The following is a 24,817-nucleotide window of genomic DNA, read 5'->3' as shown; positions in this document are numbered from 1 at the left end:
TCTTTTAGATCCTGGGTCACAACAAGAGGTCCAGGTTTTCCCTCCATGCTGGTTTCTGGAAGGGTGAGCAGGTAAGGAGCAGAGACTCTGGCTGGTCAGGGGAGGGGTGAGTCCTGAATATTGCCATCCCATGGGTGTCACTGTAGGGTTGCCAGGCTGGAGCTGTCTCAGTACCTGGACTGGCAGTGCTGACTCCCACCCTCAATCCCTGCTCAGAGGGAAGCAGAGAAGGGACTGAGCCTCATCCCTTACTGGGCCTTCACTGAACCTTCTTGGTCACCTTCTGGTTCTTCAGCATCACATAGGTGATGAATACTCCTGGAACATACAGACCACACAAATTAGATAAGATCTAGGCTTAGGAAAGCTACAAGGCAGGGCAGGGCATGGTGGAGTGGTCACATGCAGGATCATGGGCCTGCCCTACCACCCTCCAAACCAGGTAGTCATCTTTCTAGTCATTTATCAAGCCACAAATCCACTCCCACATGCTAGACATTGCATTTCATGTGTGAAATTCCAGTGGCAACAAGACCCACCCATCTACCCATTTATTCAGTCAACTCCCTGTCTACCTACCTATCCACTCACTCATCTGCCTGATATCTATCATCCAGTTATTTAACTATTAATTCACCCAAACCACTTTCCTGAGCCACAACTCAACGCCAAACCCTGTTATCAGGTACCGTGGACAAAGCAATAACTAAGACTCAGTCTTAAGGGAGCTCTGGTGGCCAAGAAGCTGTGTTGCAATCCCAAAGGCGCATCGTTCGAATCCACCAGATGCTCCACTGAAGGAGGGGTAATCTCCTCCTGTACCAGTCAGATCCGATTCGACAGTACACAACAAGGAGAGAAAAAAGAAAAAGACAGTCATAGCTCCCACACAGTCTGCAACACTGAACTATGGGAGACGGACCAGTGCAGGAATTAGAAATTAGGCTGACAAGACGGTGGGAAATGATCGAGGTATGTCAGAGTGATGGCAGGAAAAACATAGGCATCTCATTGGGGTCTTATGAACTCAGGGTACTGGGTGGGCCTGAGGGATAATCACTGATTTCCATCTTTGAAAAAGGAAACAAGAAAAACCAAAGGGAAGACCTGGAGCCAATGAACTTCACATAGACACACAGTAAGTGCCAAAGTGTGGCATTTTCCAGGATGGGAGATGATGTGGTGGCCCTGCCTAGGGTTGAGGGAGGTGGGTGATGACTTACCTATGAACAGGAGCAGCAGAAGGCCTGCGGCCAACGGGATGGCGACAGCATAGGCTCGGGGCAGGAAATACTTGTGGATGACATGCTGGCTGTCGATGAATGGCTGGTACCAAGGGCAGAGCTCTGGTGAGCACCGTTTGCCTTCCCAAGTTCCCTCAGCTCCCAAGTTCAAATATCCCACCTTTTCTGTCCAAGGGGCTGATTTTACTCAAGGTATTGGGACATCGCTTTTTTTTAATTATTTTGTTATTTTTGTGTGTGTGTACCGTCAAATCAGATCTGACTGGTACAGGAGGAGATTGCCCCTCCTTCCCTGGCAGAGCAACTGGTGGATTCGAACCGTGCACCTCTGGGAAGGGACATCGCTTTTTAAAAAGATGATGGTATTTGGATTTCTTTCCTTCATTCACGTATTTAATGGCTGTTTATTGGCACTTGTCTGGTGGGCTAATGCCCACCCAAAATTTCCACCCTGGGCTGTGAACAGAAGACAGGAGTCCTGCCTTGGATCATTAAGAGCCAACATGGCTAAGAAATACATGAACAATCTTCTCGAGTCCAAACCTAAGCTCCAAGGTCTTCTTTACTACCATTTTTTTTTTTCTCTGAAGTATATTGAGTTATGCAGGAATTTTGCCTTCCAAGCACATTATATTTCCTATATAATAACAAATTTTCCAGCACTAAAATTATATATATATATATATAGTTGCTGACTGCCTTGAGTCGAGTATGACTCATAGCGACCCTATGAACAAAAGGCCTAAAGCCCTTCTACAACTATCGACATTTATCAAAGTTCATAGTTTCCAAAGGCATGTTGTTTAGGAAGTGGAGGCCACTCCTACTTAAAAAATAAAATAAAACAAAATCCCCAAAGCCCTGACAAATTCATTAGCACTAGCCATGCTCAGGGGGCTCTGGTGATGCAGACCCAAAGGAGTGACGCTGCTAATCCAAAGGCAACACCTCTCTGGGCAGTTTTGAATCCACCAGCGGCTTTCGCAGAAAGATGTTGGACAACGTACAGCCTCGTGCAATTTAAAGCCTCTGAAGCTGGCTGGGGGATCAGCTATGAGTTGGTTCCTACTCGATGGCAATGAGTTAGCCATGCCCAAGAGCTAGCAGGATAAACAGAACGACTTGAATTTCCATCAGGGCAAAATCAGGCCTTAAAGTGCAGTGGTCAGGCATAAGCCCACCGGCCAAGCCCTTCCCCGTGAGCCTCAGTTTCCTCATATATGAAATGGAGACCCCACTATGATCTTCCTCACAGCACTGCTATGGAGGTTAAGCGGCGTAAGACAGGTGAAATGCTTGGCAGGGTAGTTGCTAGGATCGGTGTCAGGGATGGGGAAAGGTGAACAGAGGGCGGTAGAGACGTACCAAAAAGATCACCCAGACGGTGTAGTAGGTGAAGATAATCAGGCTAATCGCGACGAGGCCGAGTCCGACCACCTGGTCTGTTCCCGTGGCCTGGAGGGAAGTGGAGGGCTTTCCATTTAGAAGTGCAGGTTGGCGGGAGTGGGCCCGGGGAGGGTCGGGGCCTGACTGTGCTCTTAACCTTCCATTCATTCAAGACATAGTAAAGTATGACTAGGGAGTCGTTTCCACTCTGGCCAAGGTGCACCGAGCCTCGGACTTTCCATAGAAACAATGAGCCTGAGGGAAGGCGACCTTGGTTCTGAGTGCCGAAGACCCAAGTCCCGACCCGAGCCCAGCCACTGCTCCTTTTAAAAGTCCCTAACACTGGCCACTCGGCCACCAACTCACCATTGCCCGGCAGTCCCGCGACTTCGCAGTAGCAGCCACTTCCGGCTCCGGCGCCACGTATTTCTCGCTGCCGCCCGCGGGGCACGCCGGGAGTCGTAGTCCCCGCGCTGACCTGGGGCCACGTGACCCAGCACCGTCTGGCCATTGCATGTCGGGAAATGAAGTTTCTCAAGGGCATTGTGAGAACAGCTGTTTCTCAGAAGCAGCTAGGGAATAGGACAGAGTTTGGGGGACCTTAACTATCGGGCCTCAATATTATCGCACATGCCCCAGAAACTTAGCTTATTCCTAAATATTTCATAGTCCCTAACCTGCAGCGGGACGAGGTAGAGTTTGGAAGTCTCATTTCTCAGATGACAAAAACGAGGCTCACAGAGGGACAGAGACCTGTTTGAGATCATAATCTGAAATTTATTTGAAACGGAAACCAAAATCCAAGGTCACTTCTCAATCTGTCACAGTGAGGTCTAGGGTCAATTGCTAGGTACCACAGAGTCCAAACCGAGTCACAGCAGACACTCCAGCTTGTTTTCAGAGATAATAGAATTTAATACCTTTCCACTGCTGGAGCAGAAACTTCCCGTCATCGGGAATCCCCCACTCAACGGGTACAATCTCAGCCTCTCAGCAGATGGCTCACCTTCTTCTGGAGTAGCTAGTGGATTTGAACCTCATACCTTTGAGTTGGCAGCTCGACACTTAATATTTTAGCCATCAGAGCTCCCTTCTGCGGAGACTTATTGTTGTCTACCATAGCGAGTTCTTGTTATTGTGTACCATCGAATCAGAATTGACCCATAGTTGAGTTTCCAGTGGGTTTTCAGAGGTAGTAATTCGCATGGGAGATCGCCCATCTTTCTCCCTCATACCTTTGTGTTGGCAGACCAATTCCTAACCACTAAGCCACTATGAATAAGGACAATGACTAAAGATGACAGAAGAATGCACACTCATATTTATTGCTGTGTTGTTCACAATAGCAAAGAGATGGAAACAACCCAAGTGCCCATCAACAAACAAATGGATAGAGAAGCTGTGGTATAGTCACACAATGGAATACTATGCAGCACTGAAAAAGAAGAAACTGGTGAAATATTATACAAAATGGGTGACCCTGGAGGACATCATGCTGAGTGAAATATCTCAGTCATAAAAGGACAAACACTAGGGATCTCTGGTGGCCTAGTGGCAAGAAGCTGCACTGCAATCCCAGAAGTACATGGTTCAAATCCACCAGATGCTCTGATGGAGAAGGAGGGGTAATCTCCTCTTGTACCAGTCAGATCCAATTTGAACACACACACACACACACACACACACACACCCCACAGGACTGACATCAGGATTGGGGGGAAGCTAAGAAAAGAGGGGATAAATAACGTACACTACATTGAAACAGATGAGGGAGAGAACTACTTAAAAGGAATATATGATTAGGTATTACATGCATGACAACAGTCCAGAATAATAGCTGCATAGTAAAGTGACCGGGAGGCGGGGGGAATTGTATAATAATGAATTTTTTTTTTAAAAAGAGAAAAGCAAACCTGGGGGAGGGGTAGGCAGGGAGGAAAATGTGCAACAATGAATGAATGGAAATCTATGTTCTCTATAAACTTGCATTAAAACCTCAATTAAAAAAATAAAAAGTAAATAAAGTCATACAACAACATCAACAAAAAAGATGACAGACCTCATGCCTTTGAGCTGTGGTGTTGGAAAAGAATATTGAAGATTCCAAGAACTGCCAAAAGAACCAATAGATAAGTCTTGGAGAAGGTGTAGCTCCTTGGAAGAAAAGATGTCATAGCTGTGGTTCGCACACTTTGCGCATGTTACTAGAAAAGGCTATTCCTTGGAAATATTCAGTCATGCTTGGAAAGGTGGAGGGTTAATGAGAGAGAGAAAGATGAAATGGATTGACACAGTAACTACAGCAATGGGCCCAAGTGTATTAGAAATGAAGAGGATGGAATAGGGTTCGTTCGGATCTGTTGTTCATAGAGTCACTCTGAGTCAACTTGATGGCACCTAACAACAACAAGCCACCAGAGTTCCCTGGGTGAAAGCAGGGGATAATTGGAGTAATCAGGGACATAGGAAGATAGCAATTGACAGAGCAGCCCCCTACTTTCACCTGGCAGAGAAAAGCCATACTTCCCTCTGACCCTTCCCATATCCCCTCTTTGCTGTAGAGCTGAGGCCAGTAGTACTTCTAGCTACCTTCTGCCAGGGTGTCACAGTGCCCAGACATACTGGACTTCATACATGTGAGACCCACTCCATCCCATCTCTTTAAAGGCTTTTTCCTCGAAGTACAGGGGGAGGTTGAGCTAGATCATCTCTGACATCCTTCAACTGCAGGTTCCAGAAAGGTCTCCTCCCAGTGCACAGAGCTGGCAGCTCCTCATCCATGTCTCAGTGGGGATTCCAAGGAAGCAGCTCTGGCAACTGTAGGCAGGTCCTCACTCCTCACTGTGTTTTAACTGGTTAGTTTACTTATTAGTTAGGCTCACTGTGAATTCCCAGAGGGTAAGGCTGTGGTCACTGCTGTAATTCAGAATGAGGCTTGACATACATCAGTCAACTAGCATTAAGATTCTGTGGGGGCTTGGCACATATCAACCAACCAGCTTCAAGATTCTATGGTTTTTAAAAAGATTTTGTTTTAAAGATCCATGTGAAGAACAATGTATATGAACTTTGTATGTAAACCAGTATAAAATAAAAGGAATAAAAAGATTTTGTAATTCCACAGCGTACATCTTGGGCTCCCTGAGGGTTTATGCTTCTTTATGAGAAAGGAGCTGGTCTGAATTATGGAGGGTTTGCACCTGCTTGCAGCTTTCATCCTGAGTCATGTGAGCTCATCTCTATAGGGACTACTCTATTACTCCACCTTCACAGCTGACAGGAGCAACCCAATCCATTCTGTTGCAAGACTGCCTTTGGGATCAGACTTTTAAGTTTTCCCTCTCTGGGTGTGCCTCACAGAGAAGGGAGCTGAGAACTAGCATTTAAGGCTGAAGGGGGTCATGAGTTGGGATCAGCCATGAAAAAGGTAGAGTTAATATTGAACCAGGGGCAGGGAGCAGGCTGGAGAACCTGATCCATTCTAGCCTGTCCAAAGCTAGCAGGCTTGTAGCACTTCCGAGCTTGACTAGGCTGCCCTGCTCTTGTGTTTTTGTCGGTTTCCTTAATTTTTAGTTTTCATTTGAGTGAAGTTTACAAATCATATTGGTTTTCCTTTCAATCATTCATATGCATTTTTAACCACATTAATTACAATTAACGTTAAGTATAATTTATAGTAAATAATTTTCTCTGTACCCAACTTTACTAAGTTTTACTCCCTTCTCTCTCCCTTCCCATCCCTGTTAAACACCAGGAAATTATTCTGTTGGTGTGCAAACCTTTCCTTTTTATAATAGTGGTCTTACACCATAATTGTCTTCTTGTGACTAATTTATGTCACACAGCATAATTTGTTCTAAGCTCATCCATGTTTTGCAGTGTTTCACAAATTCTTGATCATTTTTTAGTAATGGCTGATAATCTTAATTCTTGTGTGAATGTACCAGAATTTCTTTAGTCATTTCTCTGTTGATGAGCACTTGGATTGTTTCCATCCCTTTGCTCTTGTAAATAATGCTGCAATAAATTTGGATGTGTGTTGTCAATTTGTGTTCGAGCTCTTATTTCTTTTGAGATATGAGATATGGCAGTGGCCTAATAGTAAGAAATTCATTACAATCCCAAAAGCACAGAGTTCCAATCCAACAGCTACTCTGCTCTGAAAACAGCCTCTGAAAACCCACTGGCGGGTCAGCTATGAGTTGGTTCCGACTCAAAGGCAATTGATAGATCAAATGGTAAGTTCATTTCTATTTCCAGCTTTCTTTTTTAATTTTATCAATTTTTGTGTGTGTACCATCAAATTGGATCTGACTGGTACTGGAGGAGATCGCCCCTCCTCCAACAGACTATCTGGTGGTTTTGAACCATGCACCTCTGGGACTGCAGTGCAGTTTCTTGCCACTAGGCCACCAGAGCTCCCTTATTTCCAGCTTTTTTAAGGAAGTACCAAACTGCTTTCCATAGTGGTTGCACTATTTTGCAATCCCACCAACAATGCAAGACTGTTCCTATCTCTCCACCCCCACAAGCATTTATTGTTGGCTATCTACCTGAACAATGCTATTTTTACAGAGGTGTGATGGTATCATTGTTCGATTTACATCTAATAGCTAATTATCTTGAGCATTTCTTCATGTGTTTTATTGGCCACCTGAATGTTTTCCTCAGTGAAGTATATTTTCATGTCCTTTGCCCATTTTGTAATTAAGGAATTTTCTATAAATTTTAGAGATAAGTCTATGTTAGATGTGCCATTTTCAAATAGTTCTTTCTACTCTATAGGTTCTCTTTTAACTGTGTTTTTTTAAAGTTAATTTTAATGAAAGTTTACAGAGACTTTGGATTTCCATTCATCCATTGTTGCAATTTTCCCCCTGCCCAACCTCCCCCCCAAAAAATGTAATTGTGTGTGTGTACTGTCAAATTGGATCTCACTGGTACAGTAAGACATTGCCCCTCCTTCTCCAGCAGAGCATCTGGTGGATTTGCACCACTTTTTACTGTTTTGATGCATATGTTGTTGTTGCTGCTGTTGTGTAGTTGGAATCGACTCATAGCTGACCCTTCAGTGGGTTTTCAGAGGCACTTAAGCCACATGGGAGGAGATTGCCCATCTTTCTCTTGCAGCTGTTGCATATAAGGATTTCAGTTTTAGGAGATCCCAGTCATCGAGCTTATTCTGTTAGTTGTGCACTTTCAGTTATATTGGATAAGTTTATTTATGCAATTGGTTAGAGTCTCTAAATTTGTCCCAATTTTTCTTTGATGATCTTAATAATTTTAGGTTTTACACATAGGTCTTTTGATCTATCAAGTTAGTTTTTTAAATATATGAAGTATGGGGTCTTGTTTCAATTTTCTGCAAACAGCCAGTTTTGCCAGCACCATTTGTTAAAAAGGCTTTTTCTCTACTTAATGAATTTATTACTGGGTTCTCAGTTCTAGTCCATTGGTCTATATTTCTTCTACCAGTACACCAAGCACTTTTGATTACTAAGGCTGCATAGTAGGTTTTGAGATCAGAAAGTAAGGACTCATACTTGTTCTTCTTCAGCTTCATTTTGCTTATCTCAGGTCTCTTTCCTTCCCATCTCTATGAAAAATGATGATGGGTACAGGACTGGAATTGCACTCTTTATAGATTGATTTTTGTCATATTGCCATATTCACAATGTTTAGTCTTCTGCACCATCATTCTTTATTTTTCCATTTACGTAGGACTTTGGGTTTTTGGTAGCAGCATTTTAGAGTTTTCTTTGCATAGGTCTTTTATTTCCTTGGTTAGATTTATGCCTATGTACTTCACATTTTGAATGTCTATTGTCAATGGCACTCTGCCTTATTTCACTTGAGTTCTCTTTGTTACTGTAGAGGAATTAATTTCTGATTTTTGTATTCTGGTCTTATACTCCTGGCACTTTGCAGAATTGGTCATTTGTTGTTAAGGCTTTAGCATTAAGTAGCACTCATACAATGACAACATAGAGAGAGCTACAGTTATGTTACCAAGCCAAAGGTGGGTGACTTGAATCTGCGGCCCTCAGGCCAGGTTCAAATTGTTTTCCTGTCAAACATTCTTCTAGGTGGTATAGCACTGGTCTGTGCATTGCTGTACAGAGGAGCTAAATCGTGGTTGCTGTGATGCTGAACACTGGGACACTGATGTGCCAAATGTGGTAATGGGGAGCCATGGTGGACAGTGTTTGCTGGAGCTTCCCGACTAAAACAAGCCTGGAAGCAGGAGCGGCATCCACTTCCGAAATGGCTTGCCTCCGGAAACTCTCTGTATGAACAGTGCTCAGGCCTTTCGTTCATAGGGTCGCTATGAGTCGTCTACGACTTGACGGCACCTAACAACATAATCAGAGTTCAAAACCATAGATCTGAACTCTGTCCTACCCTGCACCATCCTCACCATCTTCAACACATTGTGTCCACTGCTGCAGCCACTGTATGAATCCATTTTGTTGAGTCTCCCTCTCCTTCGTTGATCCTCCCTCCACCTTTCCAAGCATGATCTCCTTCTCCAAAGAATAGCCTCTCCCAACATGTCCAAAATGAAAATTTTAGATGAAACTTCACCATCTTTACATCTGAGAACATTCTGGTTACACTTTTTCCAAAACATATTTGAATGTTGTTTGACAGTCCATGGGATATCCAGCACTCTTCTCCAATACTACAACTCAAATATGTCTTTTTCCATCATCCTTATTTATTGTCCAGCTCTCAGATGCATACTGGTGACTGGAAAGACTGGCTTGAATCAGGCACACCTTAAAGTGACATCATTGCTCTTCAGGAGTTGGGCCAATTAGATCCAGTAATTTTCCTGCAATCTTTGGGATTTTTTATACATAGGATTGATTCACTATGAGTCACAGGCAACTCAAAGACTCATAACAGCAACAATAATCTACAAACAGTTTTACTTTGTCTTTGCCAATTTGGATGTTCTTTATTTCCTTTTCTTGCTTGATTGTTCTGGCTAGGACTTCCAATGCAATATTGAATAAGAATGGTGATAAAGGGCACCCTTTTCTGGTCCCTGTTCACAAGAGATTGTCTTTACTCTCTTTCCACTAATGTTGACCATTGGTTTTGTATATATGCTTTTAAAAAATATTTTATTGTCATATATCTTGACAGTATGTTTCATTCATATACATTGCTTTATACAATCTTTCATTTACATTGTGTTTCATACATTCAGATACATTCTATTTTACATTATTTTTATAGTATTTACAAAATTAGAATACATTTCACACCAGATCCATCCTTTCCATTTGAATAATTTTCCTTCTATTCCTATTTTGTTATAAGGAAAAGGTGTTTTGTCAGATGCCTTTTCTGCAACAATTGAGATGCCGATATTCTTCTCCTTGGTTTTAATTGATGTGGTAGATTACACTGATTGTTTTTCTAATGTTGAACCATCCTTGCAAACCTAGTTTGACTCTCACTTGACGTTTATTTTAATATCATCTTAGATACTATTGGCTAGGATTTTGTTGACGATTTTTGCATTTTATGTTCATGAGGGATGTTCGTCTGATTTCCTTTTTTTTTTTTTTCGTCTGATTTCCTTTTTGAGTGGTGTCTTTGCCTGGCTTTGCTATCAGGGTTATACTTGTTTCACAGAATGTGCTTGGGAGTATTCCATGTTTTTCTGTTATTTGTAGAGTTTTGAGTAGAACTGGTCTCAGCTCTTCTCTGAATGTTCGACTTTCAACACTAATCTCTGCTGACATGGGGTTCCCCCCACTTTATCCCCCTCCCCTTCTGCATTCGATGAGTTATGCATGTCCTGTTCTGAGTTGTTAACCACTATACACATTATTTATTTGCCCATTCATTCCGGGTAGATCTTCCCTTCCTCTATTCCATTAGTGTTCATTGTCCACTGTTTCTGTTCTCCCTGTACTGCTCTCATACCTTCCCATTTTGGCTGTTTTATGGCCTGATTGAATTCTTCTTTTGTGATGAGTCTCTTCAAATTTTGTTAGACAGGCAGTGAGTTTCTAAAAAATTGCCCACTTCCTCTATAGGCTTTTTTTTGTTTCCATTTCCTCTATAGACTTTTTGAGTTTGTTGCTCATGTTCCTATTTTTGCTAGGTGCTTTTGGGCATGACTCACTGTGACCCTATGAATGGCTCTGAACCCTATCCTGTCCTGTGCCATCCCACCATCTGATGCACTTGAGCCAACTGTCACAGTCTTCACAGGACTGTTATCCTTTTTCTTTCAGTTGGTTTTGTTGTGATATCATCCATTTATATCCTTATTTGTGTTATTTATGTCTTTGTCTTTCCTTTGTTAGATCTGCCAGGAGTTTGTCAACTTTATTAATCCTTTCAATGAACCAACTTCTATTAATTTTCATAGTCTCTCTGCTTTCTATTTCATTTCTTTCTGCTCTTATATGTATTGTTTCCCTTCTGGAGACTATAGGCTTTGCTTACTGCTCCATTCTAATTGTACAAGATGTTGGGTTATGGTGTTATTTAGGCTTCTTGATGCATACTTTTTGCTATAAATTGAGTACTTATTTTGTGTCCTAAAGATCTTGGTATGCTATGTTTTCACTTTCATTTTCAAGGAAGTTTTTAGCTTTGTGTCTTTGAAGTCAAAGAAATGAGGAAGAGGGGTCCTAGCCTCAAGTGGACACAACTTCAGCCCGAGGTTAGAGAGGCTGGGTAAATGCGCAGCATGTCCCACAAGTCAGGCTCATTCTTTCTCATATGATGCACAGCTGAGAAAATCGAGTTATTGGCCACTAGAGTGCTAGGGAGGGCCACAATGCAGTGGCTGGGACTCGGGCTCTGAAACCAGAGACGGGTTTGAATACAGGACCTACTGTTAGCAGCTGTGGGTGATTATCAAGAGAGCCTTTCTGGGGCTGATGCCTCACTCAAAATGCCACATCTTGGCTACAATCATAAGTGGAATACTAAAGGTAGTGATAATTATAATTTTAGTTAAAATGTAAACAACCCTGACCAGTGACATCTTCCCTACCTTCAGAACGTTACCTTATTCTTCCATCTGGCTTTCCTTCCATGCTGTTTAATCAAAGTCAAAGTGGTCAGGTACCAAGATAAAACAACATGCTACACCAAAACAAAAACAGCAACATTTATTTTTCCCCCCAAGACACTGACACTAGACTGATTTCCCCTTACAATGTTATTTTCTACAATAGAAGCTGGGACAGAGATACAAACACAGTCCGCTGAATTTGGGGGTGGTGGTGGTGGCAACATTCTGTTAGAAAGGAGAGGAATGGGAGAAAAAAAAAATCCCCACTCCATCTCACCACGCACCTCCCTTACAGGAGGACACAAGGACATTTTCCATTCCCGGCAGATCACACTATGTTGTCAGCTTGTGGGGTGACCAGAAAAGAAAAAAACCCCAAAACCCAAAACAAACCCACTCTAAAAATATTGTAGACTTTTATTTTCTTTAAATCTCCTCATAAAAAAATGTTAAAACTATCTTTCAAGAAGATTCCAAACTGACATTGCATAGACCAATTCCTTTCCAAAAATATCTCTAATATATCTCTCTATCTCTATATATAGAATCTGGAGTCCAGGAGCTGCAAGCCCCTGGTGGGATTCACTGAGCTTGCAGGGGCCAGGGGACTAAAGAAAGGGTTCCATACAGGGACCAGGCTGGGGCCCCTGGTCTCTGGCTCCAGCATTCATTTGGTTGTGGCCAGATTTTCAGCTCATCCAATCCTTCTGCCTGGGCTGGCACTGGTAGAGTGTGGTTGGCTCTGTCTCTTGGGATAAATGTTGAGTTCAGACCCTGCCTTGGGTAGGGTTGAGATTCCTGTTCTTTGAGGAGTCTCCCCAACAGTGCCAAAGCCAGCAATTCTGTGCCTGAAGCCCCAAAGCTTTGAACCAGACATGAAGAAACACCCTGAATTCATCACTACCCCTTCCACTGGCTAGGGTCATGCAGACCTTCTGAGGAGTTACCCCATTTGGAGACAGTGCCACTAGCTTCCTTTTAAAGCGACAGACATCTGTGGGACAGGAAGGGACCCTCAGAGCTGATCAGAGCTCCATCCTGCCTTAGCAGGCACCTTCTAACATTCACTTTCTACAAATATTTAGATGATTTTAAAAAAAAAAGTAAAAACAAAGCCTAACCTACAAATACTCTGGTCCCAGTATCAGTAGGATTCCAGGACCAACAACCTCAACTCTTGCTAGTAGGGGCTGATGGAAAATTGGGCAAGGAACCCTCCCAACCTGGGGAAGATCCACCCATACCAGAGAACCAGCCATCTTGTGCCCCCTCCCATTTAACTGCCCCGCCCTGCTGGGACCCAGCCAGCAGGCAGAGCAGAGAATAGAACCTCCCACCCCTTACCTGGGGGAAGAGAGAATACCCAACTATGAATTCAAAATGAAAAAAAGAAAAGTTACAGAACTAAATCCAGCCTGCTGGGTTTATACAAAATGAATGAAACTGAAAGGTGAGGTGAGGAGCGGGGGAGTTCCAGGACTGGCTGGCAGCCAGAATCTACCTTTAAGCAAGTAACAGGAGAAAAGGGGAAAGTGCTAAGAGCAGAAGATTTAGTGAGGGGCAGGGGGCAGGGTCAGATTGCTCCCCATTGGAGAAATAAGTTTCTCACAGGACTCCACCTGTGCCTTGCCCAGAAGTGGGGGTGCTTTCAGAGAGAGACCAGGTACTTTTCTGGCCAAGAACCCAGCTCCAGGCCAGTCCAGTCATGGCCTACCTGCCTCTCCAGCTCTAGCCCAGACTGGGCGAGCTGACCCTGGGCCAGAAAAGGGCTCTGCTTGGCAAGCCCAGCCTGGCCAGGGCCCCACATCCCAGGCCTTCCTACATGAAACCCACCTGCTCAGGACCCAGCCCTGGCAGAGCGGAACACCCTTCAACTTTCAGACTTTTCTTGGCATAGGTCCCAGGCCTGAGCTGGGGCTAGCTGGAGGGAAGAGAGGTAGTGCCACGTTCCAGCCGGGCCTCTAGGCCTGGGCCTCTGACTGCACAGCAGGCAGAGCCCAGGGATCCTTGGGAAGGGGTGAGGGTCAGTGGGGCTGTGCGGGGGTTAAGCATGTGCAAAATGCAGGCTGCCGGGGCAGCAGGAGAACATTCGATAGGGAGGAGTGGAGAAGTCCCAAATCTGGAGTGTGGGTGGGATCTGAGGTCTTGGCTCCCAGGAGTTGGCTGCCAGCGGGTCCCCTAGGATACAAGGAAGGGACAGCCGAAGCACTAAGCAGTCCGAGGGGCACGGTGACACAATTCTGGAGATGGACTGGTCCCCAGACAAGGGCAAGGGGGCAATGGAGCTAGGTCCTGTCATGGGAGCTGCAGCCAGTGCTTCTGGATTAAGTGGAGATGCAGGAAGAGGCCCACAGCCCCAAGCAGCCCTGCCGTGAAGAGGAGCTGCTGTCCATGCCCGCGGAGGGGCCCAGTCAGTCTCCAGGGCATGCAGTCCTGCTCTTCTGTTCTTTGTCTGGGCCACCTGCGGATGGGCCAGCTTGTCCTGCCCTCTAGTGGTTCAGAAGAGAATATTCACAGTGGTGCCTGGGCCCGAGTGGGCCAGAAGGGATCCAGCATGGAGGGGAGGGCAATGGAATGATGCTTTGGGGACATACGGTATTTGAATGCACAGAAGAGGCACAGATGAGATGCAGCTCAGATGAAGATCTCCAGGGGAATGTCCCTCGTGGAATGAGAAGTCTGGATGCCCAAGAAGGCAAAGGCCTTCTCCAGCCTGACACCTGGTCCTCAATGGCTTTCAATCACGACTGGCTCATAAACCCCAGAGGAGACCCTGTTGGGGAGAGACAGGTCAGTTCCACCTCCTCACTGCTCCAGGTGTCCAGTCCTCTTCCAGGCCAGTCCATGAAGGCATATGAAAAGCAGGCAGTGCAAATCAGTCTCATTTGGAGGAAAAAAACTAAGGCTCAGAAATGTTAAGTCACTTGCTCAAGGTGACATAGATCTTAAGTATCCAAGTCAATCCTAGCTGTGAGGTTGTGTTTGGGACCACAGAGCTGGCCCAGGTTCTGTCCCTGAGTTCTAATCCTCAGTACAAAACCCCTATTCTCATAGGTACCTTGTCAGGTAGGAAATATTCTCTCTCTTATTTGACAGATAACAAACTGAGACTCAGAGAGGTTGAGTTTCCCAAGAGGAAGGTGTGAGGGGGCAGGTAGAATGGGGGACACACAACTCTTTCCTAACTGAGGCCAGAACCATTCACAGGGTTAGGGATACTTGGAACTCAGTATGTAGCTTACTGTCTACCACAGTGTCTTCTTCCCTCTCCTGAACTCCAGTTTCTTCATTCTTAGAGCAGGTTTGCATAAATCTCAAAAAAATGTTCTGTTTTCTTATTTTCCAGTCCACTGAGGAAATGGGAATGCAATTTTGCACCTTAGCCAGTAGGGGTCAGCAGAACTGCAGCTAAGGGCAGACCCCAGAGCCTAGGCTCCTGTGGCCAGTGAAACACAGGTGCATCTAAGTTTTTGGTATAATTTTGCAAGTGGGGTGCTCTTGTGCTCTTTTCTAGCTCAACCACTTGCATACTCATTTATTTATTTGGTGAATCAAAGGCCTAGTGAAGTACTTCAGCCTCACTGTCTGTCATTGTGTAAAACCTGGCTCATGGCTGACCCTCCAGGTGGGTTTCTGAGGCTGTAAACTGCATGCGAAAGGACTGCTTATCTTCCTCCCTCAGAGAAGCTGCTGGATTTGAACTGCCAGAAAGGTGTGAGACCTATCGGTTAGAAGCACAACACCAGAGTTCCATTTCTAGTGAGGTAGACACAATAACCATGCTCTAAACGAAAAGACATTAATGAGAGGACACTCTACACAACTGAACTGAAAGAAAAGTGGGCCTCTCACTCCTTCTGGAGCATTTGAGTGCAGAGATCTAGGCTGCCCATTATTGTGTCCCAGCACAAGGCCCAGTACATAGCTGGTGTCCAGTAAATACATGAACATCATGATTTTGATGGAGGACTTCCTACATCCATAAGTAAAGAGAAGGAAAACAGAATCCAAAATAAAGATGTATCCAGCCTCTACTGTGGCTGTCGCTAAGTACTTTGGACCTTCCAGCCAGCCCTAAGGCATTGGTGTTCTTTCTGCCCCAGGGTGCAGGTGAGATGTGAATAGCCCCACCATTTGACAAACTGGAAAGCTGAGGCTCGAAGAGAGGGACTTTCCCAAAGTTACCCTGTGCTCACAAAGTTGGCATTCAAGCCCAGTCAGTTGGTCCACAGAGACTTTACCTTCATACCATGCCCTGAGGCCACACTCATGACCCTTGTCCCTCACCTTTCACCCTTACCTGTTGGCCAGCTGGATGCCACTCAGCGTGGTGGAGCCATCTCGGCTCACAAACAGCCGCAGGTTGCTGTCTGTGGGGAGATGCAGACGAAGAGAAACTGAGTGTAGGCAGGAACAGCTGGGAAGTCCCCACAGCAAGCAGCACCACTCCTGGCCCTGAGCCCACCCAGAGCTTAGTAAGAGCTCACCCTCAGTGTTGCTGCCATCTGTGAAATCCTGACTCTGCATGATCTTCTCCACGATGTCGTCCGCATCAATCCGAGTGTCATCCACCCAGGTCGGATGGCTCTCCACCGAGTCCTTTTTCCGCCTGGGTTGGGACAGAACACAGGCAAAACATTAAGAGCAACAACAGGAACAACATCAAAGCTGGGAGCATCTACAGCTCTATAAGAGCTATAAGTGTTCTAAGCATGTACCATCTTTTATTCATTTAACCCTCACAGCGACCCTAGGACGTCACAGGGAACTTTATAGATGTGGGAGGACGTGGTGGTGAAGGAGGCAAGCATCCCGCCCAAGCACACACTGTGTGTAGGTGGTTGAGTTAACCAACACTGTCTGGTCTGACATCACACTATTTTCTTGAGGGTAAAATAGTAAAAACAGATTTGCTAGAAAGTTATATCCCAAAGGGTTGGGCCTCCCTCCTTGAAAGGGAATAGGAGGAAATCACCCTCCTGATCACTGCATTCAACAGCCAAAAACCACTACTAACTGAGTACCTACTATGCTCCAGGCAGGGAGTTAGGCCCTTTATGAACATAAAATGGTTGTGACATGACCATCCCCACGTGACAGAAGAAGCAGCTGAGATTCAGAGTCATCAGGAGCCAAGTTCTCCTGCCCTCTGCTGTCCTTAGAGGGGAGGTGCCCAGTCAAGCTCCCCAGGACTCCCCAGCCCATGCATCAGGCCTGTCTGGTAGGTAGATGGGGCTGCGGTTCTGGCAGGCCTCAGCAGGGGATTATCCTCTCCAGGAAGCACTGAGCAGTGGGACTCACCGGAATGAGCGGTCTGACAGATGTGGGGGCCGGGGCGGTCGTGGGGGCTTCTCAGGAGGCCGGTGCTCCCTCTCGCTGCCCTCAGGACCCTCCACCGTCAGGCTGAGGCCTCCAGAGGCACTGCTGCTCGTGGACGTGTTTCGGCGATGCGTCAAGTCTGAGAGGCTGGAGGACCGGGAGTGCTCTGTGCTGTAGCCTGGTGGGCGGTCAAGGGGGACAGTTCATTATAGGGGGTTGCTCCCAGGATTGTGGACAGCTGTTGGTGTGGAGCCAGGCTGGCACTCACCAGAGATCTTGGACTGTTGGCTGGCATAGCTGGAGTTGCGGGAATGGCCGGAGTGGAAGACCTCCTCAGGGCTGGACAGGTTCTGGTCCGGCTCCTCTGGCACCCCTGGAAGGCAGTAAGGGGCATGAGGAGGCAGGGGTTATGCGGTGGTCACTCCCCTGCCCTTCTTCATTTAGGCCCTCTCACTGAGCCTCTTATAGTCAGTGGCTGGGGGAGCCATGTATATTTCCATTTCTGAAAAACAGATTCCTATTTTTATCCCTGCTACATGTGTACCTGCTATATGTGTTGGGGAGCTCCTCCAAGTAGGTGTTCTACTGTGTGCTATTAACAGTAGACAAAGCTGCCTGACTGAGCGAGCACAGAGAGGAGAAACAGTGGCCAAAAAAAAGACCTCCGTGGGAGTGTAAAATGGTGCAACCCCTGTGGAAAGCAGTATGGTGCTTTCTCAAAAAGTTGCAAATAGAGATACCATTTGACCCAGCAATTCCACTACTGGGAATATACCCTGAAGAGACCATAGCTGACATCCAAGCAGATATATGCACACCCATGTTTATTGCAGCTTTGTTCACAATAGCAAGGAGTTGGAAACAACCTAAGTGCCCATCAACAAACGAATGGCTAGAGAAGCTGTGGTATATTCGCACAATGGAATACTATGCTGCATTAAAAAACAAGGAACTCATGCAATATTATTCAAAATGGTTGACTCTGGAGAACATTATGCTGAGTGAAATATCCCAGTCACAAAAGGACAAATAGTACATGATGCCACTGTTGTAGAATGGGACTGTCCTTGGGGTTGGGGAGAGACTGAGTAAGATGGGTTCAATAATGTATACTGCACTGAAACAGAGGAGGGAGAAAACTGTTTAAAAGAGAGATATAACTAGGTATTTCTGTCATCACAGGAGACTAGAGCGAGGGCTACATGGTGGAGGGGACCTGGGGGAGGGTTTGTAAAACAATGAAAGAATCTTTTCTTTTACTTTTCCACAATTTTTGGACTCATGTACTTATAACTTGTTAGTCAAATTTGTGTCTTCTAGGTTGCAACACCCCCATGATACATCTTCAAGGATATGAACATGTACGGCCAAGCACAATCAATAAGAGTGCATCTAAATTCCAAAATCAATCTCCATAATAGTCTATGTGTTTCCTACTGCCAAAGGGGCCCTTTAGAGTAGTGAGAGAAGATCTTCACCCTGAAACCCACAGCGTCCCTTTTCAGCAGGAAGTAGCTAAGAGAATACGCCATCCCCTTTTCCTTATGACTCAGGGAGAAGTCTCTCTCAGGGAGGAGTGATAGGGAATGGCAAAGGACACACTGACAAAGAAGATTAATCAGAACTGGCTTTGACAAGCACTGTAGCATTTGGACAAGAACAAACTGGGAGGAGGGTAGAGAGAATAGTGCAACAATGAATGAATGGAAACCCAAAATCTCTGTAAATGTTTATGAAAATTAATAAAATATAATTATAGAAAAAAAAAAAGACCTCCGGTCAACCACAACTGGGGTGAATGGCGCATAGCAGGGGTTCTGCAAGCTGAGCACATACTGTGGGGTGGGGGTGGGGCATCAGGAACGCTTTCTCAGGGTGAAGAGGAGGGAGTGAGCAAGGTGAAAGGCATCAAGGAAAAGACCTTCCAGGAAGAAAGCACAGCATAAGCAAAAGGCCTTGAGGTTTGAATGAACTTGGAAGGGTAGAGCTGAATTAGAGCAAAGAAGAATGAGGGAACAGCTGGAGAAGGGGGTAGGCTGGCCTCGAAGGGCCTGACTAGATTACACAGCCATGTTCCAAGTCACCATGAATCTAGCTTCAGAGCAGTGTTGACTCTTCAACAGGAGGCACAAGGAAACAGCACCAGAGAAGAGCTACCATCAGCCACTCATCCCAGCTTTGCCTGGTGGGTCCAAAACCATGACTGGAAGGAAAGACTCCTCTACTTCATCTACAGGGATGAGCCCATTCGCATCTTGGACGGTCGCCAGGTCTGTTTGTGTCCCTCCTCAAAGCCATGTGGCTTTTCAGTTTCCCAAAAGGCACTAAGGACTTGGGGGCATCAGCTGCAGGGACAAATTGGGGTTCAAGACCCACCCTGCCCCCAAAGTGGCACTATTTGTGCAGAGTGGCCACTCCCCAGAACTCTCCTCTGGGGACTCCTCTCTGAAGTTGGATAAAACTAATACTGAAAAGCCCCAGTCCCACATTCTGCTCTCAGGCCGGGGTAGATGGCTCTGAAACAGCCATGTGTCCTCCTCTCCTAGCTGGGTCTGCAGGAAAGGTTGAGGAAAGCTGGGCCCTTGAGCCTAGAACTTTAAATGACCTTGACTCCTGTTCCCCATGCCAGAATCTTAATCGGCAAATGCTTAATTGCTTCTGTGCACAAACAGGGCTGCTATGTGTAACTCTGCTCACTAATCACATTGAGGCCAATTGACCTCCCAGCTCTGAGCTCATCCCCTGAGGAGGACATGGGATGGTCAGAGGACTGAGACTACACTGGGTGGGGGCAGCTCACTTCACACACACTGTAGAGGCCCAGCAGATACCCCATCCCCATCTCCTGGCAGATCTTCTTTCTCCTAATTGTCACACAGGTTACTCTGGGAATCCAGGCTTCCCCTTATTTTTCATAACAACATTAGTTAATAGTGACCATTTCATAAAAACATAGTGCCAGGAAACACAGACTGTGTCCATCATGATGCAAGATGTTACATGCTTTTACTTAGTTAATCCTCAAAGCAACCTAGGCCATAGTTACTATTTATTGATCTAATATTTTTTTTTCTTGTGTACTGTCAAGTCAGATGCAACTTGCACAGGAGGAGATTGCCCCTCCTTCACTACTGGAGTGTCTGGTGGATTCGAAATGCGCACTTCCAGATTATAGCACAGCTTTTTGTCACTAGGCTACCAGAGCTCCCTACTGATCTCATTTTTGAGAAGGCTGCTGAGACTAGAGGCAAAATGGCCCACCACAGACACAGGAGGAGCAACAGGCACTCACCCACAGCCCTCTGCCAGGACCACTGCACCCCACATATCAGCTCAAATCCCACACTGTCTCTCTTGCCTTCTGTATTTGCTTTTCACAGTTTGTCACACATCTAAATGACCTTTTACTTGAGTCACTTATGACTTAACACCAGCTAAACTAGGAGGTGAGAGCTCTGGTGGCCTAGCTGGTAAGGAGTTGTGCTGCCAACCCCAAGGCAGGCGGTTTGCATCCACCTACTGCTCCAAGGGAGAAAGGTAGGCATTGTCTTTCCATGCTATTCACAGCCTCTGAAAACCCACTGGGGGCGGGAGGCAGCTGAGTTGATTCTGACTTGACATTAAGTTTGTTTTGAACCGGGAGGGCCACAAGGGCAGGGACATCATCAAGGCAGACGCAGGTCACGGCTGGGATCCTGGGGCTGACCAGGCACAGCACCTGGCATGCAAGGGGTGCTTAGAGACTCCATCCCACCACCTCCCTTACTTTAGCAAGTCTCCCCTAGGAGCTCGAGACAGTATTGGGGGTAAATCTTCAGGCTCAGGGGAGCAGGTAGATGGGAAATGGTACCTGAGTTGAGGATGGTAGGCCGGGCCTTGGGGGGCCTGGACCCTGTGAGCGAGCTGGTGCTGCTGCCCCCGCTGCTGCTCGTTCCACCACCCTTACACGTCAGCTGCAGGGAAGAATCCTGGCCTGGGATGGAGATAGACTTGGCAGTGGACGGTGGCCTGCAAAGACAGATGAGCATAACGTGGGCGCCGACCCCTTAGGGCCAGACAGACAGGAACCTGGGAGCCTAGTGGAGGGAAGAGTCTCTGTCCCTCTAACCCGGTGTTCAAGACTGAGATGCTATCCCCTCCCCTGGCCCACAGTGGGACTCACGTCTTGAAGCAAGGGTCTCCAGAGAGAAGGAACATACCAATGGTGACCTATGGGGACAAGGAAGGCATTAGCCACAGGCATCTCCACCTCCACCCATGCCCAGCCCGGTAGCCCTGGCCTCTGTGCAGTCTCCTGGCTTCAGAGGGGCTGGAGTTTAATGCTGTCTCTGCCCCTTCTTGGCTGGGGAATTCTGGCAGAGTGACTTAACCTCTGAGCCCATTTCCTCATCTGGAGGACAGAAGTCAGCCTAGGGTCTGCTGTGGAAAACAGTGCATTTGCCTGGCTCAGCACCTGGCATCATGTGCGACCAAAGCCAGCTACTTTTTAGTTTAAATTGATGAAAAAACTGAATCCCTTGAGGGCACCAGGAAATACATATTAAGTACTTCCTACATTGTAGAAATGGTGCATGCATTTGTTTTATCCCCAAAGCAAATGTGAATGGGATTGCTGATCTCATTTTACAGAAGATGTCACTGAGCTCAGAGGTAACCTCAGCCCAAGGGCACATGTAAGACCAAGGGCATGTTGTCTTTCAAGGCTTGGAGCCCAGCCTGCAAGATTCACAGTGGACAGGCATATAAAGCATCGCAGGGCAGGAGGAAAGCTCTCTGAGATGGAGGGAACCCACAGAGCCCAATTCAATAGGCAGAGGCTCAAAGTGTATGGAATAAAAATCCAGGCATTAAGCCATCAGAAAATTTAACACTTGCCTGGCCGAAGATTTTAAGCAATGGCCCCCAAATGACAAGATTTGGGTCCTAAAGTCTGAGCTAAAACTTGAGCAATAGGCAGAGGGTAGCACGGAGGGAAAGAGATGTTCTGACCCTAGAGCCAATGCTGACAAAAATGGTGATGACTGCATGGAGGCTTTTCATGTGGCCCTGGGAACGGCCTACAGAGATTATCGCAGACTGTAGAAGATGGAACTGGGTGCATAGTGGGGAAGCCACTGTCCAAGGAGGTAGGAAGTAGGGTTAGGAAATGAACTCAAGGCCATGTGACCTCCAGATCCCCTGGTTCTGGCTTGACAAGGGTGCATGGGGACTGAGGATGATGCTCAAAGGCCCTAAATTCCCACCATGATCAGCCTGCACCTCTGGTCTCAGGTTCACTCTGGAAAAGGTCTGGGAGGTCCAGAATCCCTGTTCACTGCCATGCCCAGACCTGCTCTGGGTACACACACACCCCATGCTCCCAATGGGTCAGCACCTAGGGGAATTCTCAGCACAAGTCTGTTTTGTCAGCGAGCTAGAAAGGGTGTGGAGACAGAAGAAGAGTGATGTGCTGGAAATCAGACCTCTGGTTCCAGAAGGGCAAAGAGGTGGTTGCCTGGGGGCAGGGAGCTCCCCTGTCACCAGAAACCTGGAAAACTGCACGTGCTGGCCAGGGCGGGCCAGGATCTGGTCCCCAGGAGCTGCCACCCACGGTCCATAGAGATCTAGGGTGGGTGGACTCTTCTACTCTCAGATATCCCCAGTCTAGTAGCTCAGGCTGTCTCAGTGAGGTTGTGTAGGGCTGGGCCATGGAGTGATATGCTGGGGGATCTGTCCCAGTTCTACTTGTGACCCCAGGTAAATTACTTAATTCTGTACCTCAGTTCCCTCCTGTGCAAAGCTAGGACTAATAACAGACACCACACCTCATAGGCTGTAGTCAGGGGATCATGAGATAAGATATGCAAGTACTCAGCACAAGGCTTATCTCACTCAAAGTGCTCACCTAACCCTTACGGGAAACAGTCTGTATCCCACCTTGACCCCTAATTATGGAGGGGGACGCTGAGTCCGCTGGTTAGTTCAGGTCTCTCAGGGTGGCTTTCTGACTCCTGGGCCCACATCTTCCCAAAATCTCACTACCAGGTTCTGTGCCGCCTCCCCTCTTTCGTGGGAAGGAGCTGGAGGAGGCCAGAGGCCCCTGGTACCTTGAGGATGGAGTTGTCCTGCCGAGTGTTCTTCGTGTCATACCCCTCCAACAGGCAGCAGCGTACCGTGGAGCCTGAGCCTGCGAACTCAGCAAGGTTCAAGTCGGCAAAGCCCAGCTGGGAGGAGAGGAGAGTGATAGAGGCTTCAGGGAGAGTGGCAATAGGGCTGGTAGATGTGACTGAGAGGGTTAACATGGCCAAGGTGGTGGAGGGAGGGGAGGGGCCAGCAAAGCCCCTGGGCCGCCCTGCAGCCCATACTGTTGCATAACCAGGGCCCAAGAACAGAGGCCTGGGTCAGTGGCACAGACACAGCAAAGCAAGGAGCTCACATCCCTGAGCTGCACAAAGCGCCCTTTGTGTCCCATCCCAGAGTGCACTGGGGCCAGTGCGCCTGAGATGAAAGGACATTGTCTCTGACATAGATGCATTGTTCCTGGGAAACAAGGCCATGCTGTCAGGAGCTGCCAGACGAGTGAGCAGGGGAGGAGAGAAGGCCCGTGGGAACTTGGCAGCAGGGTGGGATGATGGGACACCCCCACCCCTGGGGGGTCCAAGAAGGAAGGAATACTTTGCAGGGCGGGTGAGAACCCCAGGGAAGATTCTGGAGAAGGCCTGGTGTGAGGGGGCTGATGGGCAGAGTCCAGAGTGTGGACAGACCCTTGAGGCCTGGCTGGCTCTGCAAAACTCTAGAATCTAAGTGGGGCAGCTCTGTGCTGCTCATCTGATGCTGAGGTGAAGAGAGAGGGAAGGAAGTGAGAGAAGATGGGAGAACAGGCCAGGAGCTAAGATATATCAAGTGTGCTCAGATCTGAAGGGAAATCTGAGGTTGAGATGAGTACATCCCAGGCCTAGGCTCTGTAAGTACAACCCAATCAACCAGGGACATGTATTGATCATCTGTTGCAACTGGGTGCCTTTGGCAGGATTTAAGGATATGTGCCCCAGAGTCAGGGTCAGAGACCTGAGTTCAGATTCTGGCTTTCCACTGAGTGAGTGAGCCCCATTTTACAGATGAGGAAACTAAGGGGGAGGAGATGGCTTGCCCAGGACCTCCAGCATTAACCCATAGTCAGGACTAAACTCAGGTCTGATCCGTGCCAGTGCCAATGCCTCTCTGGGTTCAATTTTCTTCTATATGTAACAGAATAAAGTCTACAATAAAGGTGTGAATTAGGGACTGCCAGTGGCTTTCCTGTGGTAGGTGGTCCATAAGTGTTTTCTGGGTGGAGGTGGGATGCCCCAGCTGTTTGCTGATTATTTCTTTCCTAGTTGGACAACTGTTCTCCTCCTGTGAGGTAACAGCAGGAGAAATTTCCATCCTGAGAGCACTGTCCCCGGCCTGGTTACCCTGCCCTCTGCTTTGGAGAGGGTCACCAGTGTCCATGGCCGGGCCAGAGAGCAGAACTTCCTGAGCCTGGTCAGTGGGAGGGCCACGCCCTGTGCACCACCCTCAGGCCTTCCGTGCAGGATGAGAGGTGAGGCAAAGGCATTTCCCCCCAGTGGGTAGGCCCGAGCTCCTCCTGGACTATCTTCCTGGGAGTTGCTCCAAAAATTGCCATGGAGGGCGAACAAAGGCAGAGCTAGAGGTAAACATTTCAGGACTGTCCTCTCAATGCTGCTGTTGTTGTTACGTGCTGTCGAGTCGCCTGCGACTCATAGCGACCCTATGTACAACAGCCCTAAACTCCGCTCTGTCCTGTGCCAATCGCACTGTCTCTGACACTCCCATCCCAATT

The 24,817-nt window shown here is 47.0% G+C and overlaps 2 protein-coding genes across 2 annotated transcripts in view; both read right to left on the bottom strand.

Moving 5' to 3' along the window:
- Nucleotides 1-259: 259 nt before the first annotated feature.
- DPM2 (dolichyl-phosphate mannosyltransferase polypeptide 2, regulatory subunit) lies at nucleotides 260-3,146 on the bottom strand. Its single transcript, XM_006892613.1, has 4 exons — nucleotides 2,997-3,146; nucleotides 2,610-2,699; nucleotides 1,224-1,326; nucleotides 260-318 (listed from the first exon to the last, which is right to left on the bottom strand). The coding sequence occupies exons 1-4, from the start codon at nucleotides 3,144-3,146 to the stop codon at nucleotides 260-262; spliced, it is 402 nt and encodes a 133-aa protein (XP_006892675.1).
- An 11,257-nt stretch (nucleotides 3,147-14,403) lies between these two features.
- Nucleotides 14,404-24,817, bottom strand: part of FAM102A (family with sequence similarity 102, member A) — a 43,455-nt gene continuing 33,041 nt past the window's right edge. The window contains exons 4-11 of the mRNA XM_006892520.1: nucleotides 23,082-23,198; nucleotides 21,158-21,204; nucleotides 20,846-21,003; nucleotides 17,264-17,368; nucleotides 16,978-17,173; nucleotides 16,164-16,285; nucleotides 15,977-16,046; nucleotides 14,404-14,449 (exon numbers count right to left, since the gene is read on the bottom strand). Of these exons, the coding sequence (XP_006892582.1) occupies nucleotides 14,404-14,449; nucleotides 15,977-16,046; nucleotides 16,164-16,285; nucleotides 16,978-17,173; nucleotides 17,264-17,368; nucleotides 20,846-21,003; nucleotides 21,158-21,204; nucleotides 23,082-23,198 (861 nt within the window). The remainder of the gene's footprint in view (nucleotides 14,450-15,976; nucleotides 16,047-16,163; nucleotides 16,286-16,977; nucleotides 17,174-17,263; nucleotides 17,369-20,845; nucleotides 21,004-21,157; nucleotides 21,205-23,081; nucleotides 23,199-24,817) is intronic.

This window comes from Elephantulus edwardii, unplaced genomic scaffold (assembly GCF_000299155.1).
Source record: "Elephantulus edwardii isolate Elephantulus edwardi_28Jun2011 unplaced genomic scaffold, EleEdw1.0 scaffold00116, whole genome shotgun sequence".
Classification (NCBI taxonomy): domain Eukaryota; kingdom Metazoa; phylum Chordata; class Mammalia; order Macroscelidea; family Macroscelididae; genus Elephantulus; species Elephantulus edwardii.
Note: the sequence above shows the minus strand (reverse complement) of the source record. Positions and strands in the feature narration are given on the sequence as shown.

Coding starts and splice junctions, on each gene's coding strand:
- DPM2 (XM_006892613.1), bottom strand. CDS start 3,146: ATGCAATGGCCAGACGGTGCTGGGTCACGTGGCCCCAGGTCAGCGCGG. Junction 2,700..2,996: donor CGCGGGACTGCCGGGCAATG/GTGAGTTGGTGG, acceptor ACTTCCCTCCAG/GCCACGGGAACAGACCAGGT. Junction 319..1,223: donor TCTGCTGCTCCTGTTCATAG/GTAAGTCATCAC, acceptor TGTATGTTCCAG/GAGTATTCATCACCTATGTG.